The sequence below is a fragment of the Balearica regulorum genome, chromosome 2, assembly GCF_011004875.1.
Source record: "Balearica regulorum gibbericeps isolate bBalReg1 chromosome 2, bBalReg1.pri, whole genome shotgun sequence".
NCBI lineage: Eukaryota > Metazoa > Chordata > Aves > Gruiformes > Gruidae > Balearica > Balearica regulorum.
Genome location: NC_046185.1, coordinates 56744843 through 56764825, shown reverse-complemented (window position 1 = coordinate 56764825; position 19983 = coordinate 56744843). Strand labels below are relative to the sequence as shown.

The 19983-nt window shown below is 41.5% G+C and overlaps 1 protein-coding gene and 1 long non-coding RNA gene across 6 annotated transcripts in view; one reads left to right on the top strand and one right to left on the bottom strand.

Annotated features, from left to right (window-relative positions):
- The window catches only part of LOC142600403 (uncharacterized), a 179363-nt gene extending 167505 nt beyond the window's left edge, over window positions 1-11858 (top strand). Inside the window, exon 3 of the long non-coding RNA XR_012833874.1 lies at window positions 11807-11858. This is a non-coding gene — a long non-coding RNA (uncharacterized LOC142600403). The remainder of the gene's footprint in view (window positions 1-11806) is intronic.
- Window positions 1-19983, bottom strand: part of RAB31 (RAB31, member RAS oncogene family) — a 69221-nt gene that overhangs the window by 27677 nt on the left and 21561 nt on the right. For 4 of the 5 annotated variants that reach the window (XM_075744466.1, XM_075744464.1, XM_075744469.1 and 1 more), the window contains exons 2-3: window positions 13004-13083; window positions 9660-9741 (exon numbers count right to left, since the gene is read on the bottom strand). In XM_075744466.1, the coding sequence (XP_075600581.1) occupies window positions 9660-9741; window positions 13004-13083 (162 nt within the window). Of the gene's footprint in view, window positions 1-9659; window positions 9742-13003; window positions 13084-13547; window positions 13661-19983 lie in introns of all 5 variants that reach the window. The other variant, XM_075744468.1, reaches the window with a different exon arrangement.

Genomic DNA, 19983 nt, shown 5'->3' with positions numbered 1-19983 from the left:
GAATCCTGGACAAGTAGAACTGGATACAAACTGGAACCAGGATGCAAACTACTGCTTTTTGGGTAGAATTAATTTTTAGCTTCCCAAACCAGATTGTTGTGCATCAGATAAGCTCAGCTGAAGGGAAGGGGTGGGAAAGCACAGCTGAGAAAAAAGAGGAAGAACAGGACCACTAGAAGCCAGATTCACACTGGTTTAGACCACACTCAAATAGCTCTGCACTTGCAGAACTACTTTGTGCACATCTCTGCTGGTACAGTTTACTGCCACTGGCAGTTTTACTCTTTTTTTCTTTTTTTTTTTTCCCCTCCTAAAATGGAAGCAATAATAATTTTAAATTAGTGCAGGTAATATGCAGAAACAAAGAAAACCTTTAGAAACATTTTTGGTGATTAATCACTTAAAGTATACTGCATTTCAGTAACAGAAACGCCAAATGCTGTCAAACTGTGTTTGACCTGCTCCTTGTGTCAAGAATAATAAAAAGTGGAAAGACCAGAGGCACAGCATGCGGGAGGAATGCAGTTCCTCTGGTATTTAAGACAAAATAATCTACTTAAATACTCCAATTCCTCACAAGCTTGGAAAGAAGGAGGGCAAGACAACAGCAAGCTAGGCTCAGAAAGGTAACTGCCTTTGAAAGGCACTCAGGTTCAGTAGTTATTGTTAACAGGTAAGTATGACCTCACTACTCTACTGAAAATCTATGTACTTGCTCAGCTGGCAGGACAGTTATTTCCTTTCATGATAATACTTTAGCTCTAAGAGGAGAAAACATTTCATCCATATTTGGGCATGTAGCATCAGGATTTGGGTTTTTTAATATCAAGTCATAGATTTCATCTGGCATCTAAGTTAATATTCCTATTTGGATAAACCTGACACTCAAGATTTCATATTTTACACTGGACAAAGTGACCAAAATGGGATTACAATGCATCTTAATGCAATTTCCTGCAGTCTGTGAGGGAAAAGAAAAAAAAAGTACTTTGAAATTGTTTAATAACAACTGAAAGTGCACTAGTAACAACTACTATCAGTTATCACACTACAGAACATCAAGTAAAACCAAAATTAAATCCCCTTTGTCATTCTTGTGTACAGTCTAATAAACAAGCATGATGATACACTATGTCCCAAATCACTGTTGTCCACAAGAAAACAGGAAAAGACTCTTTGCAATGCTGAATGACTGAATGAATCAAGAGGGGTTGAAAAATTGTAACTCTGATTAAGTTTCATGATCTAATAATAGACTCTTAACGAATGTGGTTTATGAGCATGGATTTTCCATTATCACAAACATACTGGTAAAAATATTATGCAAGTAAGTATGTTTATTTGGTGCTTCTTTTTTTTTCTTTTTTCTTTTAAATCAGCGTCCAAAAGCAAAGCCATCTTGAATCTTTTTCTGGCCTAATTACCTGGAAAAAGAGAGTCATGCAAAATTAATTAAAGGGATACAAAATACTAATACGTACATTTTTCACCTGCCAAGGACCAAATGTGGGACAGATGCCCAAAACAAGCGACACACAAAAAAAAAAATCAGCTCACAAAATTAAATCTCACAGGACTACCTTCTGTATTATAAATTATAACATCTATAACCTTGATTTTATAGCTCAGTATTTCTGTATCCAGTAATTCCCAAGAAAATTAGGAGAAACAGGAGCAGTTCGAGATTTGGCAGGAGAACAGCTCTGCTTCTCAGGAAGGGCCACCTGAAACACTCAGGCAGCCACCCCCAGCTCCGCCACATGGACACCAGGTCACAACCCCAGCTTGCCGGGGAGTCAGCCCCTCCAAAACCCACAGCTGAGAGTGGCGCTCTGGCAGATGTCACCCCTACCTGCAGCCAGCAGCAGCTCACATCACCTTGGGCTAACAGGGAAACACAGACCCGAAACAGTCATCTATCAGCTCCCACCATCACAAATAACCACACTCCTAACTCGTTTCAAAAGCTGATCGTGGTCCAGCCTAAAACAATTCAGGGTTGTTGTTTTTTCCATGATACTTCTACAGGGATCATATTATTTTGATGATTAAAAAATTTCTGAATTTCTAATTACTAAATTACTTGTCATTTACTTGCGCCTTGACTTACTAAAATTCAAGCATCAATGCTTGCCTTTAGCTGAAATATGAATATAGAGCAGTCTTAACTTTGCCAGTCTGCTAACCAGGCTCTTCCAGTCTGAAGCTAAGGTGATGTGGAGAAAGCAGGGTCTAATTGTCTTTCTCTGTGCCTGGTCCAGCTTCAGTTCATCTTTCCTGACTGCTGGTGACCAGGTTTGTATGCAGCACTCTAGACATAAAAACAGTCTTAACTGCACTTCCCCTAACATGTAACACATTTCTCACAGCTCCATCATACACACATGATCATCCTTTAACCAGTAAGGATGTTCACAGATGGCTTTCCTCCTCTCTTTCCAAAAAAATCACCTACAACTTTACAGCGTACATTTTTGTTGGGAGTCAAAAGGTACAGGGACTTGCTACTTACACTACTGTATTTCACACCCCCCTCCCCCCATTTCCCACCATGTTCTTCTAGGCACTGGGAATACCTCCCATCTTTGTATAATGAGTAAACTCTCATTAGCAGCTCACCTACTGTGGAAATTTAGAAGACTTGTGCCTCTCATTCAGTATCTGCAAAAAAGGTTGCCTATTTGCAAATACTGACCCACTTCATCACTCATTAGGCCTCTTCTGCTTTTGTGGGGGTTGGTGACAACTTGTGAGGCTGAGGTCACTAAACCATGCAATGCAATAGTTAAGTTGTAGGAGTACATTTTCCAATTCAACACCTACAGCCAGGCCGAAAGGGCCATTGAAAATACAAATAAGAAACTTATTTTACCAAAGACATGCCCAAACCAAAATCAATGATTTGTGTGGCTTCATGCAGACTTCTAAGACTCTCTTCCCTGGAGAGCTCTGCACAGCGTGCTACACACGTACACAGTCGCACAAGTGCTGGTGCAATGCTAACTCAGTTCAGAGCACCTTCGTGCTGGTGCTCCTCTACCAACACGTCCATTTTGCACTTGCGGTTCATCATCTCTGCCACTAAGGAAGAAGCAGCAAGGCCACATGCTCATTATGAAATTTCCTCTGAAAGCAGGTCCCCTTTTTCTCTCAGAATCCGACTAGAAGCTGCCCGACCTTTACAGCTGTTCGGCCCTGCAGCACAGAGGACACACTCAGTCTTAGGTGGTGCAAATGCAAGTTCAGCATAACCAGAGTTGCTCTGGTTGATTCCAGGAGTATTTTGGGATTCTGCAACCCCTCATCTGGCCATCTCACTGAAGTCAACAGAAGCTTTGCCCTTGCAAAGGGCAGAAAAATGGAACCAACAGCCATTAAGGAATTTACCACCTATTTAAAAGCTCTGCAGTATTTTGCTTTCTGTTTCCTGTGTATCTCATCACAGAGAGGTATATTTGGTCTTAGGTAATGCTTTTCACATTTCCTCTGTACTGACAGTACAGAATGAGGAAGAAGAAAAATCCACAGAGTAGCCATATCGCAATACTTGGAAGAGAAAAACAAATTCAAGGGAACACAATGCAAATCACACCCAAGCTGCGGTAGTGAAAGTCTCTTAACCATGTCTTATGTAATGCTGGTTTAGAAAGCAAAACAGAGGCCAAATAAATACAGAAATAAAAACCTACCACTCCTGCCTATTTATATAGAGGCTGACAAATGCTGCTGAAGACAGTCTGGATTCGTTCAATCTGCCAGGCACACCAGGGAACACTAATTCATGTCAGCAGCTCTTTGCACCATCCTGCTACACCCCAGAGCTGGCTTATTGCCACAGCAGGGCTGTCTCTTCCAAACTCCATAGCCAAGAGGAGAAAAAACAAAACCAACAACACCACCTCCCCCCAACTCCTGAACTGGGTTGCTTTTACCATCCTAGACTGTAAAGAACACCACTTGTTCTTGCTGCAAAAGGATTATAATTCTGCCTACAAGCATGGCTGGAAAGGCTAAGGATACACAGAGTAAGCAGAATCAGACCAGTGCTCAGCGAGTTGTTATTCACCTTCTCACGTAAAGGGCTGAATTCAGCTAAGATTTTTCCACATGGTGCCTTTTCAAGCATCTGCAGGTGCATAGCAGCACAAGATTTGCTTCCTGACAGCTGTGATCATTTGACTAGATTTCATTCCCATTCTTGAGAAGCTGCTCTCCCACTACGTACATTGTATCTGAGTGGCCAAGACAAAACCACTTGGCTCCTCTCAAGGTCAGAGATCCTCATCCATTCTTTATCCGGGTGCCATTAATTGTAAGAACAGCCGCAGCTTCTCGCTCTCTACTAGCCACTTACATGTGCGGGCAGTGACGTAGCTCTGCAATTCCTTCCCCTTCTATTAGACACACTCACCTCTCTAGACTAGGACCTTCATACACCTCGGTCCCCTCGCTCAGCAGTCCACTCCCAGCCCCTCTGCGGGTGATTTTGGGTGTCCTGTTTTTCCCATCCTTGGCTCTTCCTGCCATGCCACCCCCACAAACCCCTTCAGTCCAGTCCCCAAACCCACCTGAAGCACATTCCTCCCCACGCTTTGGCCCCCATTCCTACAACCTGAACCACTGAGGTTCTCATGATGAAGAGCATAGTAGACCAGTGTCAGAAACACGTTACTACCAGTCTGTTTAGGAGAGCTGCTTTAACTGCTTCCATGGATCAGGTAAGCACCCATGGGTTGCCAGAGGTTGCCACCATTGCATCTGCGTTGCATGAGCTCATTGAAGCAGTCCGTGCACCATGAACAGTACCTACCACAGCTTGGGAGCCCCTACTTGCCCAAGTATGGGCATTTATGTGCCCTGTTCCTGTCACCTTCGAGGCAGCAGCTGCCAACAAACAGAAAACCGGGGTGTGGAGAAAAGCAAAGGCAAAACCCAGAAGCGTCAAACGTTATCCTGACACATAAGCTTCTCGCACAAGAAGCGGCACAGGGAGGGATACAGAATTCCTGACATTCTCAGCTGGCAAAGCGCAAATGGAAAAATGTTATGCATGAAAGCCACTATCAGACACTGTTTAGCTTTTCATAACCTTGAGTAGTTTTCTCTACATGATTGAAGGCTGAGATTCTAGTTCTCAGGATTTGCAAGCTGAATAAATCAGGAAAGATCTGTCTGTCTCCAACCTACAGGTATTTTTGGCTAATTAAATTGAAGAAGATATATATAAGAATGAGCATTTTTCTCCACTATGTAAGAATTCTTAAAGTGAAGAGAGAAAAATTCCAACATTTTAGGATAATCTTTTTGGAAGATATTTTAAATAAGCAGAAAACAAGCTTTTGCAACATCACGGAAGAGACCTGTGCTTAGCCCTTCTGAAGTTTACGGTCATTAAACAAACGATGCAAAAGACACTACACCTGAACCACAGCTCACTGTCAAGCTACCCATGCTACAAGTTTGTTGAAGCTTAAGAAAAGAAACACATGCACATGCATCTCAAACAATTTACCATGCTTAACGCTCACTCTAAAAATAGTAAAAATAACATATTCACTTACTAGCTTTAATGCCACTTGTGCGCTCTCACACACACATACTACCAATCACCTGTTGACCTTTGCAGCTTGCAAGCAGTAGCTCACTGCAGGGAAGTCCTTACACCACATATAAGCAACCACCTCCACACTGACTGAGCTGCAGGCTACCATCAGAGTCACCTATATAAAACCGCAGAGCAAAATTCAGGCCACGTCTTGACTGGAGAAGTAATTCAAGTCATTGATAGCCAGTGTTAACTCCTGTCAGGATAGTCTGGTTTCAGAGGAAGCATCCATAAGCTCAGTGATTAGGTTGCTCAGCTTAGGGCAGATGTCCCAGCCAGGACTGCAGCAAGGACAAGTCCTCCCCTCAAGGAGCATTTTCACCCCCCTACTTTGTGACACTCTGAATCACCAGGACAGCTACTGTCACTCAGAAAAAAGGGGGCTATCAAGCACTGTAGGTATCTTATCAGTCAGCCTTTTCCTGGAAATAGAGCAGTTTAAAAAAAAAAAAAAAAAAAGCCCACAACTCGGGGTAATTCCTATGAAGGTTTAAATTGGGCTCAAGTAATTGAGGCTCCTTCTATTAAGCAAAATTAAAAATCCCAGAGTTCAACACAGTAAATTTAAAAAGGACAGAGATAAATTTTCCTGCCCTAGAAACACAGCCCTCAGGCTCCCTAACTATTTGCTACAATATTCCTCAGCTGGCAAAAGGGAAAGCTGGCAGCCACCCAAGATATTCAGACAAAGCATTGTAATTAGAAGCTACTTAGGGCACCATGAACCAAAATATATGCTAATAAAAACATCATTAACTAACTTGTGAAGAGACTTTTCTTAGGGGATGGAATCTTTGCTAACAATAACATAATTGTCATGCATTTAAGTCCTGAAGTCCACAGCAACAATGTAAAGCTGATGGGGGAAAAAAATGAGATGGGGGGGGGGGGGGGGGGGGGGGGAAGTGACATTTGGAAAATAGTGGAGTGGAGAGAAAGTGGCTCTGAAAAACGGAATAAAGCAGCTTGTCTGATAGCACACTGACACAAAGCAACTGGGTCTGCAGAGACCAGTACTTAGGCACAGAAAAGTAGGGGGATTTTGTTAAGTGTTCTGCCAGTTTAACATTCTCCCTGTCCAAAAAAGGGAAAAGCAAAAAAGCAAGATAAAAGGATTAAGAAGCTCTCTCCTTTTGTAATCAAGTACAATGTGAATTTTCCACAGCAAGAGCTGCTGGAGAGCCACATACCCCTCTCCAGGATCAATTCCAGGCAGCACGCTGAGCGTTCGCTCCCACCAAAGCTACAACAGAAACGCTTTTGATCTCCATTTTCTGCTGCATTATTGTCATTCTGTAGAAATGACGTTTGATCGTCATTTCCCACAAAACGCCAATTCTGGTTCCTTCTCTGCTCTGCCTACAATTCCAAGTTTCCTGACACAAAAGAAATAAAATATTCTATCTATCATCCATATGAATCACAAGTTACCTGTTCTCCAACACCAACCTCTGACGGGCTGGCCTGTGTATTAAGGTGCTTCAACTAACTCAGGTGCTCCTACAAGCTTTTAGAAAACCCAACTATGACCAGCATTTCGGAAGGCTTGCAACGTTACAAGTGGCTACTCTGAAAGTTGATTTAATACCTCAAGGGGGTGCTGAGTGCTTCCAGCTGGCTCCTCCGAGCACCCAGGGCACAGCTTCTTTTCAAAAGCAGCCACACGAATTTCCAGTTTCTCCCAGCTGGCTGAAGGCAGCCAGGAGGCACACTGGTTCTCACAGAGCATTGCTTAAATAAGGGCTTGAGACTAAGAAGTTTAAGAGTCATTTCTCTACACTTTCCATGCTGGCAGTTTCCCAGTTTGTTGCCCAGAGAAACACATGAAAAAGGAGAAAACTCGTGAAAAAGGAGAAACTCATGAACAAGAAGTGCTGCTGTTGTTGTTTCCCCCTGCCCGCTCCACGGTGGTTAAGGTTTGAGCTTAACTCTTACAGCATAAGTAAGGCTTCAATTAAATCTCGCCAGGGGCTCTTCTGCTGTGAAGGCTCCACATCAGCATGTAGACTCAGCAACAGCTGGCACAGCTGGGGAAGCACAGAGCGCCCTGACTCCAGAATAAGCACACGCAAGCCCTATGCTTGGCCTTGCATTTAGGAGAACGAAGCCAAATGAAGGCAATGTTGAAAGAGCAGGAAGTAGACAATAGGGGCATTGACTAAATTTCCTGACTTTAGCAGTGGAACATAAAGCCTCAACAATGAATCGCAAAGAACAAGGAAAGGACAACAGCTCTCAAAGCAGAAACACCACTCAGAAGACATTTCTTAGTATACTATGAAAAACAGCAATAGGCCCAGAGGGAAGGCTGGAAGCTTTGGGTCATCACTGTTGTTCAGAGGATGATCAGAAATAAATTAACAGGAGAAGACATTTGTTCTTAAATAGCAGATCAGGAGCAGCAACACAACACAAAGAAACCAAAATCCCAAATACAAATTAAAGTGAATAAGCTATTGAGAAGCATCATGTGTTTACCTGTAAAATGGGGATGTTTTAGGATGAAGAACAACCTGGAACAGTATGGACCTCACCTTGGGAAACTTGTCTACCTTGGTAACTAGCACTCCACAACCATCAACTTTACTCTATCACCCCAATTTCCTAGAGTCCTAGTGAAAGACTTGGAATATACTGTGCAAAGACAGAAGAAAAAGATGGGCCCTGGCCTTAAAGAGGTTATAATTAACAATTACATGTGAAAACCTGTAACATAACTTATCTGTAATAGATTCTGAGCAATCTAACAAGGTTTGTGGTGGTCACTGCTCAGCATTGTTGGACACACAAAAAAGAAGGAAAGCAGATGTTTGAAAAATGATGAGCTTAAAAAAAATTTAGAGGAAACATAAGGGACTAGATGGGAAGGATGGATTTGGTGTCCAAGAGTCAGAGCTCCGTCACAGATTTCCTGCCTCAAATGAAGCATCATTTGGTTCAGTAAATACGACTTTATTAATATTCACCTACTTTAAAAAAAAGCTTTGAGAGTCTTAGGACTATGTAGGGAAATAGATTAATGCTTATATCTAAATGTCAAGAGCTGTGTTTTGTGTACTAAAGAGCTAAAAGGAAAAAAAAGGGGGGGGGAGCAGAGCAGGGCAGCAGAGGGAAGAGAGACAGAGAGTAAGCAAGGGAACTCAAACCATGGGAAAGAAAACTGAACCTTTGCTACCTCTTGCAATAATTAGTCAGTTATCAGCTCCAAACCATGCAGAAATGGAACAAACAAGATTCAAGGGAAGGAATTATGCTATACTTCAAATATGTTTTTCAAGATCCATTTTCCCATCATAAATAACACACTGAATTGCTAAGAGTCAACAGATTTCATCAGGGCCACTTTACATCATGCTGTGCATTGTAAATAAAAGCACAAGCATTTCCTGCACTTACCAGCAAAAATCTCCATTGCCCACAATTCACATACAAAGCATGGAGAATACAGTGGGATGTATCAGGACTCACATTACAGCCTGTGTAAGCATCTCATCTTACCCCAACCTAACACGAACATAGCTACATTTTTCTATAAACAGGAACAGTGCAATTTCACAAGAAAGTTCGAAGCTATTTTAAAACGCATGCATGGGTTTTTCCATTTCTTTCAAACTTCTTAAGATAAATGTGGGCATATATTAAGAGAACTGTACAGTTCTACAGTCTTTTACTGCATACTACTGCCATTGAGACTATTAAAAGAAACAAATGATCAACGAGGTTTACATATGGTCAATATAAACTAATGCCCACAAACTCCATTATGGCCTTTTTGAAAAGCCAAAGGAAAAGCTACTTAATTTGAGCAATTTGCTTCACACACTTGAAAAATCAAGACGAAAACCTTCAGTGATTCAGGTTGCCAGTGCTAACTTCCAGAATAACAGCAGACACAACCTGTGCCCATATTCAATGTCCCAACTCAGGACAACACCAGTCACTCTGGTAGGTTTATACTTACACAAAGTCTCTGAACATGAAAGGTTTAGAAAAAGTACACCACCACATGAAAAGAGACCAGCATAACAAAGACATATTGCAAAGTAATACTTACCCGTTCCTGACCAGCTGTGTCCCAGATTAGAAATTTATGAAGCTCATTCCCACAAGGCACAGTTTTAGTCATGAAGGATGCTCTGAAAAGAAAGAAGCAGCAGAAATTTGTAATATGACAAACACTCTGAATACGCAACCTATAGACCTTAGCCAGTTCTGCTGGGTTAGGCTGCGTATGGGGAAACTCCAAAACCTTGATAAAATGCCTACAGAAGTGTAAGTCTCCCTTTTCTCAGCTAAAATATACGATACCTATACATATACTTTAAGAGAAGAGAAAAGCCTCTGAGGTTCAGAGGGCATTTGTGTGCACAAATGCTCCTGCCACTCACACATAGCTTCTGCTGCTAGCTAGCTCCATCTTCTCAGTGATATGGACCTGAGAAAAAGGCATCAGCTAGCATCATACCAGGCAACAAATGTGCAACTTTTCAGTTAAACCTAGGAGACTGGATCACCAGGAAATAGAAAAGTCACCTGCTGGAAAGCACGTGGTGAACAAATAAAAAAAAATATCTTCCCCCTCTCAACTCAAATGAAGAAATCTTCATGTATTTTTTGTAGGAAATGTGATTTGTCTATGTTTTCATAGTGTGGGTTTTTTTCCTCTTTATGAAAGACGGTTACAAATTTATAGGCTTTTTCTACATTACAGCATTTCAGTTGAAAGCTGGCTAGTAGAGACTGCCAAACTCTAGTAGATTTTTTTTTCCCCCCCATCCTATATGGACACTGCTGAACAATTGTTGTGATAACTTTTTTCATGGCCTACAAAGTTGCATTTGATGCTATGCACTGTCATTACAAAAGCACTGAATCAAATGACATATGACTGATCAAAACATTTCCTGAGAAAGATATACCAGAGTACTCCTCTACAGCCATCTGCAAAATTTCTCACATTTAACAATTATTTTCAGGTTATTTTCAGGGTGTGTGCTTTCAGTCATCACTCTCCTTCTCAAAGCATTAAGCAACACTTCACAGCTCCAAACACAGGAACTTTAGAGCCACAGCAGCTACTGTAGATTGCAAGGATTGTGTATTTAAAACATTTGATTAAATTAGAAGAAAATGAAAAAAACCCCTTATCTATATAGACAAGTAATATTACCTGTGTGCAAGACAGCCTTCAGATTTTAATCCTCAAATAGAAAAATATTTTCCCTCTGTTATCATAATTATGAAAATTAAAGGGATTTTTTTTTTCCATTTGAGCAGAAGACATTTACTTAGTAACAACAACTACTTGGGGAAAAAGGCTGATGATGATTTAGAAGTAAAGAACCACTCAAGTTCCCATCAATTCCTTCACTGCAAACAAGTGTCCTTCAGTCAGTAACGCTATTCATTACACACTTCCTTTCTCTCTGTCCATTTTTCTGTATTCATTACATTCAGGAGTCCAAAATTGTCCTGGAACTTCAACATGCAACTTCCAGCTGAGACTCCATGCATCAAAAGGCAGAGCTTTGGAAGATACCGTCTAAGCCTCTGAACACCACACAGCAATCAATACCAGTCATTCACGGATGATTTAAAACAGCTCTAATACACAAGCCAGAGCAGCCCTTCTCACTCAAATTACTCCTTTGTGAACATTACGTATTAGCTTCCTTTCCCATAAGAGATCAATTGAATGGATTGACAGCAGCCCTGAAGAGGAGGACTTGGGGGTATTGGTTGATGAGAAGCTCAACATGAGCCAGCAGTGTGCGCTTGAAGCCCAGAAAGCTGTGTCATGCGCTGCATCACAAGAAGCGTGACCACCAGCTCGAGGGAGGTGATCCTGCCCCTCTACTCTGCTCTTGTAAGACCCCACCTGGAGTACTGCATCCAGCTCTGGGGTCCCCAGTACAGGAGAGACATGGAGCTGTTGGAGCGAGTCCAGAGAAGGGCCACGAAGCTGATCGGAGGGATGGAGCACCTCTCCTGTGAGGACAGGCTGAGAGAGTTGGGGTTGTTCAGCCTGGAGAAGAGAAGGCTCCAGGAAGACCTTAGAGCACCTTCCAGTACCTGAAGGGGCCTCCAAGAAAGCTGGGGAGGTACTGTTTACAAGGGCATGGAGTGATAGGATGAGAGTAGATTTAGATTAGATGTTTGGAAGAAATCCTTTACTGTGAGGGTGGTGAGGCACTGGGAGAGGTTGCCCAGAGAAGTTGTGAATGATGCCCCCTCCCTGGAAGTGTTCAAGGCCAGGTTGGATGGGGCTTTGGGCAACCTGGTCAAGTGGAGGGTGTCCCTGCCCATGGCAGGGGAGTTGGAACTAGATAATCTTTGAGGTCCCTTCCAACCCAAACGAGTCTATGATTCTATGATCAAGAATTTTCAGAATTTTCCAGGTAACACTGGATTTGGCAGATTTGTTCCGAGACAGTAAAAGAAAAAAATTTTTAATCAGAATCAGCTACAGGACTAATAGATTTCTGATGGTCTGACATGCAAAACCTTGGCAGTTTTTAAAGAAGAACAGGTGTGAATTAATTATACTTAGTTTAAATTGCATTGTCCCTATTTTGAGAAAGACAGGATAATGTAACATGTCCTAAACCTAAATGAAAGGATGTCCACATCTGATAACAGACATTGTCCATGTTCCAGCCCAGCCTGGCAGGACACACAACATAGGTATGTTAAAGGGCTCCCCACGGTTCTCCTGCCCATTACTCAGCCATGGGATGTGCTGGTTGTTGTGCAGATCACAGCCTCTTTGGGTTGTGGGGTTTTGGTTCTTTAAGCTCCACGGATCAGATCTGATACCTCATTGACCTGTGGGAACTAAAGTGATCTTAATCCTAATGTTCTACGACCAAGTCACAATGTAAAGGGGGAAGCTCTTGACAAGACAAAAAGAAAAGGACATCAGCTGAGTAAGACATCTAAGATCTCTTGTTGTAAGATGGGTGAAGAAAACCAAAACAGAACAGCTGGAAGTCACAGTTATGCCCAACACACACAAACAGCATGGTTCTGGACAGCCCCAGAGAAGAGGTGATTTCAAGAGATGCCATTCACAGGAGGAGAATGGCAGAGCTCTGTCAGCCTCTCCATAATAGATTATGCTGCAATATAGTTAAATTGAGCCCCCCGCCCCCCGTATATTCCCAGAACAGGGAGAGCAGAGCAGACCTGGTCTGGGGCAGCCCCAGATTCTCAAACAGGTATCATGAACTGAAAGCCATTAAAGGAGACTAAGGGGTTCGGTGAGATTGATAAACTGGAGAAAAAAACCCAATATATAGTATTCATAGCCTTGAAAGTGAGGAAAAGAAATGAGCTCAGTAGAGGGCAGTGAGTTAAAAAATATATAGAAGAAAAAAATATATTACGCGTGGTACTTACCCAATAGTAGGACTAATGTTGTGATCAAAGTGGTCCTGGACAAATCGACAAACGATGCTCGATTTCCCTACCCCAGTATCCTGAAAATAAAGGAAAGCATGACAGTGAGTTCAGGAGACCCTAGATATCAATACTTCACCTCAAGAAATAGTCAAATATTAATCTGTGAAATTAAATCTCTCTACTGGCAAGTGAGGCAGGTTAAACATTTCAAAAGAAAAGCAAGTGCATGGATTATCTTTCTCAAATGTCAGTACTGTGAATGGAACTCCCTGGTCTCCTTCCCGACACTCCTTTCCCTCCAAACCTTGGAGTTTTTGGGGTGGATTTTATATTCCTGTTTCAAGAAATGCAGTACTTCAAGCATAACCATTTACTTGTACAAGGAAATCCTGCGCTTTCAAACACATGGTGCACTATCCAGCAAAACTAGAGAAACAATTTCATCCAGACCTGTTGCAAGGGCAGCCCGAGCATTCTTCCAAAACAGATTACTAACACCAATCTTTCAGTACACTGACAGCACTAACTTAGTTGAACTAACCTTTCCATAGCAAGACAAACAAGCCTGCTTGCTGGAAACTTCACAGAGGCTTCAGGTGGAGTTGAAAATGCAGGAATCCAAAGAGTTGGATCCCCAAAGATGTGCAACTATTCCTGTGCAAGTTGGGTTAGTGGACTGCGGTGAAACAGCATTACTTTAAATGCGACACAACTTGCTCTCTACACTGCAATGTGGCATGCTGATTCCACTTGCAGGAACAGTCTTTTTTTACCTCCCCTCCCCCCAAATCAGTAAGGAAAAATAACAGCAGTACAGTACTAGAATAAAATTCAAAATGAACTCTGGGGTGTGGGAGAAAAGCTTGACATTACCCAGAAATACTATTTTAGGCATTTAAGTTATGAACAACTTCCCCAAGAAGTTGCATTTTTCAGTTTGTCTCTGCTATTCCACGAAGCCTTGGATGGTAGGTATAAGAACATAAATTATACAGAGAATTATCAAGGAACAGGAATAGCAATATCACTATGTCTCCCATAGAATTGCAGAGAGCCTCCTTAGAGACAAAAAGGATGCCAGGAAATCGATCCTGACCTTTCCAAGACATCAACAATGGCAGCCCAGGGTCCAATCTAACTCATTAAAAAGTCAATGGAAAGTTTTCTATTAATTTCATTGGAAGTGATTGCAGATTGCACCTGGCAGTTCTATTTGAATCCACATTTGAAGACACTTGACTAATTTACATAAACTTCTTGAAAAGTGCCAAGAGAAGAGAATACAGTTTGTTGAGAGCATTACACTCATAACTACATATTAAAAAAAACCACATTACTTTTCCTGTAATTTTGCAATATTTTATCTTCTTTTTGAATATTAAGGAAAAAGAATGCCCACAGTTAAGAATTCCTTTTACCATGTTTAAATGAAACTATATTGCCACTGCAAATGAAGTCTTTATAGACAGCATTTATTAGAAAACCATCATTTAAACTCTCATATTTAATTCAACGCTGTCCTTAGTCAGCCTAAAAGCCTTAATAAATGCTCATACTACACAGATGGTTGTTTATCTACTGTGTTCAATCAATAGGAAAAAAAAGATCAAAGTGAGGAGCAGTGTTTAAAACCAGCCCCATAGCCTTTGATCGATAGCAGCAACACATCCTGTTGCTATTCCCAAATTTTGCCTTCATTATCGATTCCAGCTGACATCTCTGTATAATTACTAGACCAGGATGGCAGAACACATTAAAAAAAAAAAAAAAAAAAAAAAAAAAAGTCCTCTGTGCAGAAACCGAGGATCAAATCATTATTCTGGATTTTAAACATTGTGGAAAAATCAGAACTACGACCTGCTAGGCTCAAGGAATTACACTTCCCTCTTGCAGGGGCAGAGTTTCTGCTGCCATGTTTGAAACTTGACATTGGCCCCCCATGACCCGATGATGCTTTAGTTTCGTGTACCTCCTTCAGGTCACCCAGAAGGGCAACTGCAATTACAGTGCCCGAGCAAGAGCAGCCTGGTCTCTGGCTGGGACGTGACATCCACAAGTGCTGATTAAAGCTTAGCTCATTTTCTTGGAAGTTCCTACTTCTTCATCTTGCAGTTCGTGGATCTTACTAACATTTCATGGTAGCGTTAAATAAACTTTATAAGTTGCTATTGCCCTTGCATGTCTCGCAACAAGCACGGCTAAACTCAGGCACACCGAGAGCCCTCAAACAGCTTAAAGGCAGTCTTACACTTTGTTCCTGGGGTTGCTTGGACTTCTGAGAGGGCTAAATTTACCCCTGGTGTAACTCCAGTGAAACCAATGGACTTGGACCACAAATGAACCTGTCTTGGACGGCCACTGTTGCAGCCAGTGGCCGGTGCTTTCCAAGAGCCAGGCAATTTATTGCACCAAGGGGTTCAGTTGAAACAACCACTCCCAGCTTCTGTTTTGTTGCCTGGAGGACATAAGCAGCCAGCTACCAGAATGCAATTAGAGCACAGAGGGGAAGGTAGTAAAAAAAGAAAAAGCTTCCTACTTAAGGCAGTGATTATCATTCCATTGTGGGATTTAAAACTACATAGACAATTTTCAGTCTATGTCCCGTACCCACACCCATCGAATTAGACGCTCACCTGCCTGAAAGCAAAGCAAATCATGGTATATGAACATTATACAATCTGAAAGCTTAGTAGAAATCTTTTACCACTAATCAGAGCTGATCTTTACTGACAACAGGTAACTATCTTTCAGGTCAATCCCACAGAAGTCAAGGAAAGCATGGTCAAAGAAGTAGAAAAGGCATTCACTTCTTAGTGATGGATTTAATTAGATCTCCTTGCTAAGGCTGTACAAAGCTTTCTTGCTGCCATCCGCTTTGCCCTTTGTTATATGGTTTTCCTCTACACACACCCATTTTTCTAACAACTGATGGGGATGATCATCCTTGTTTTGTTCCTTTTTCTTCAAAGGATTATAAGAGATTTGTCAAGCCACATGCCTGGGTAACATGCATGCATGCACATGACAATTTTTCAGTTCTCAAAGTTCTGCTTTTCATCAGCTTTTTACACCCTCTGATCCATTTTTGTTTGTTTGTTTTATTCCATGTTGGTGTACATATAACATACACCAAGGAAAAAAGTTCAGCTTCTGTAAAAGGTCACAGCAGTATTGAGCTGAGTGAATTGGCCGTTTCAGAAACTGAGAACATGTGTCCTCAGGAGTTATGTCACACTTTAAGGAACAGATCCTGTAATTCTTCAGAAAAAGCCTCATCCACGGAAAATCCAAAGGTTTCCACACTATACTAATTGACTCATCACGATCAAGAGTATACCATTCCATGAAAGGAGGGGCAAGAAAGGAAAAAATATAAAATAATTATTCTGAACCAAGATGTTCATGATGCATTTGATGAGTCACTCATGGGACCAATTGCACATTTTGCTTTTCTCCTTTCTTCTTCATAAGCCTCATAGTACATTTACAAAAGGTTGGTTATAAACTGCATTGTACCGATATAAGCAAAAAAGATAGGGCGGAAGGAAAGGAGTAGAAACGTAATGTGAAACAGTAAGTGAAGCACTATTAGTTCACCAGAAGAAGTAGCTACAACTTCAGAATCTCCCACTGGTCAGCAAAATGGATATGGAAATCTGAAGCTGTATCAGATGTTTCTGATAAATACAAGGAACCAATGCAAGCATGGCCAATTACTGATCTTTACCCTTTAACCCTGAAAAGACATTCTCTATTCCTCCAAAATCCCTTACCCACAGATTTAGGCAAGAGGATTTTAAAAGCACCACAATGGAGAGCAGCATGCCACAAAAAAACAGTGCTTCCACCCACACTCCTGCTCGCGGAGAACCACCCCACTTGGCTCTTCTCAGCTCACATTACTGTAAAGGAGATGAGACTGTATTTCAAGCCAGCAGAATTACAGGATGCTGGCAACTAATTTGCAGGCAAACAACTGAGCTGCTGATTTCTTCTGGCTGATTTGCAGCAGCATAGAGGAAGATTAAAAAAAAAAAAAAAAAAAGGCAGAAGTTCACTATGAGCAATATATTAAAAAAGAAAACCATTTTCCCATTATAAATAGGCAGCACATCCCCTGTTCCAGACATGTGCATCCTGGCAGAAAAATTTAGATCTTTAATTTAAATCTGGATGTCTCACTTATACCTTTGCACAACCACATGGCTCAGTCCTCCAAGCACTTTGCCAAATTGAATGGCACTATACTACCCTGTAAACACGTCCTTGATTAGGATGTTAGTCTTTAGTCTTGATATTATAACAGCTTTTAATAGATTCAGATGGGTCAAGCCCTATTGTGCTGAGCAAACTAAACTCTTCATGCAAATTCTTGTTACATCTGAAATGGAATAAATGTTGAATTCACAAAAAAATTCACACGTATCGTGACTGATGACTAAACAGCAGCCCTATAATTATGCACACTGCTGCAACAGCTTTTTTATTCTTGACTACACAGAACCTTTCTGTGCTATGTTAACACAGAGGGCTTTTTAAATATATGTCAAATTAGACAAACCATGAAAATCCTTTTATTACTCTAGAATTTTGAAAATGCATATAAACCCAGAATACTAGATGGCATTTCACACAGGGAAATGGCACACTAAGAACAAACATACTGAAGAAACTGCTTTCTGTCCTCCCACTTGCAAAATAAGAGAAAAAAAAAAAAAAAGAACATCTGGTTTAAAATCCGCCACAGATCTCATGACTAACTTCCCATTTCAGCTTTAAAAGAGGGTTGAGATACCCTGGAGACGGGTGCCAAAAAAATCTGCACTGAAGAGTAAAGGAGAACTGATCTCTATAAAATAGAGATCCAACACATGGCTCCTTTGGAAGGATGAAAGTTCTCTCATTGACTTAGACAAAGCCAGGACTCAATCCATAGTATTTCAATTTGCATAAATTTTACAAATTAAAAATGTCTGTCTGTCCAAAACATTTTTTGTAATAGCTAAGATTCACTGGGACGTGTACAGGCAGAGGTCTCATTAAAACTGACTGAGTGTAACATGCATTAGTCTTACATATCAGCAGAAGAACGATCATGCTCTAGCAACCTGGAGGGTATTAACACCAAGAGCTCAAAAAAAGCAGGTAAAGTAGATGCTATTTCAACAATAATATTAGAAACATTTGGAAGTGACAACTCTGTGTCCTTTCCCATAAGCAAGAAACCAATCCCATGGCTAACATCTTCCAAACTTGGCAGGACTCCCCTGCAGCTCACAGCAGCAATGTATCTGTCCCTCAGAGCCGCTTTGGGCTGGGGCTCCCCAAAAGCTTCCTGCTAACCACCCTAATGGCAAAGGCACCACAAGCATTTGGCAGCTCGGCCCCTCCTCTGAGGGTTTCTGATCAAGAGAAAAAGAGTGCGACCAACACAGTCAGGATTGATTTGTGCAACCCCCTGGCAGCTTCTCGTGGTGTAGCTTCTTCATCAGGCACACAGCTGGAATTGAAAAGATGCTCACACCGATGAAAACCCGGATTCCAGGCAGAAGACAATACTGGATCTTATCAGCAAGCAGTTTTGTAGCTTTCTCAAGACAGGTGAGCATCAAGAGGTGCAATAAGTCCATGCACCAGAAACAACTGTGGTCAAATTTGGCTGACTAATGATCTTCTCAGTGCACCTCCCAGGGAGATCATGCTGCCTTGTGTCATCTTTCAGACACAGACAGGGGATTAAAAAAAAAAAAAAAAAAAAAAAAAAAAGGCTCAATCAAACATACAGAACAAGGGCACAGTGAAAAAGTTGTCCCACTCTCCTGGAAGAGGATCTGTTCAGAGAGGAAGCTGACTGTTCCCAATTATTGAGAGAAGCAACAATTCCTGGCTTTCTGTCACATATTCATGCCACCAGACAAACTTCTTGGCTGGCTCATTACTAACTGAAAAATAACAGAGGAGCCAGTTTATGCTCAAGATTTCCCAAGCTAAAATTCTCCTCTTTGTTACACCAATTTGACTCCCGCCGGTGCTACAGCAGATAGGAAGGAGAGGTCCTTGCCTTGCCCAGTGCAGAACTTTCATTGTTGGGAGCAATTAAGACGTACAGATGAAAACATCTGAATTGGTATGAAGCTGCCAAAAAGCAGAAGACTGCCCTTTATCATCAATGCATTTGATATTTTTATTTTAAAAAAAAAGGCGCTCAAAATCTCTAAAACTGGCCAGGCAAATCTGAGGTAGAAAGACACAGTTTAAACTTTAGGGAAAGAAAAATAATCAGAGTCTTACAAAAATTGCAAATGCAGAGAGACCTTTCATTCTAGTAGGTCTGTAAAGCGCAGCTGGTTTTGACTTGGCAGTTCAGCTTCTGCACATTAAAATAGCCGTTCTTTCCACTGTCAGAATTGGCCACGCTTTAGTTTTTGATTTACAGCTGAATTCCCCTGGTCCATTCCCATTATCCTCAGCAGGACTTTGATGGAATTTGAAAATTCACAGCAGCATAATCACATTGCAGTGCTACTAAACGGTTAGCATTTTATTAGCTATCATCAAACAAATCGCTAGGCCTGCACCGTAAAGTATCGCTGAGCTTTTGCAGAAGTGCACGCTCAGCTCTGGTCAAGCCTGGTATCTAGGAGGAATGTCACTCCTTGGGCAAGGTCTGGCATGCAGCACTGAGATATCCAACCTGCATCTCTGATGTTTTTCAGAGATGCCTGTCCTTAACCCAAAGGCACGAGATGTGGTAAGGTTGAGTAGAGGATTAAGGCTGTCTTTTGAATTCCAATAGGAGGCAAAAAAACAACGAGCTGAACAACAAAATAAAGCTTTGCAATTTGCAGCCTGCTTTAGTTCTCTATGCCTACCATTAACATTTTAATCATTACTCATACGATCAGATGCAGGCAGCATTGCAATACTTTCCATGTCTTACTAATCCAGTTACAGCTGCTCTGGAAGGCTGTGGCAGG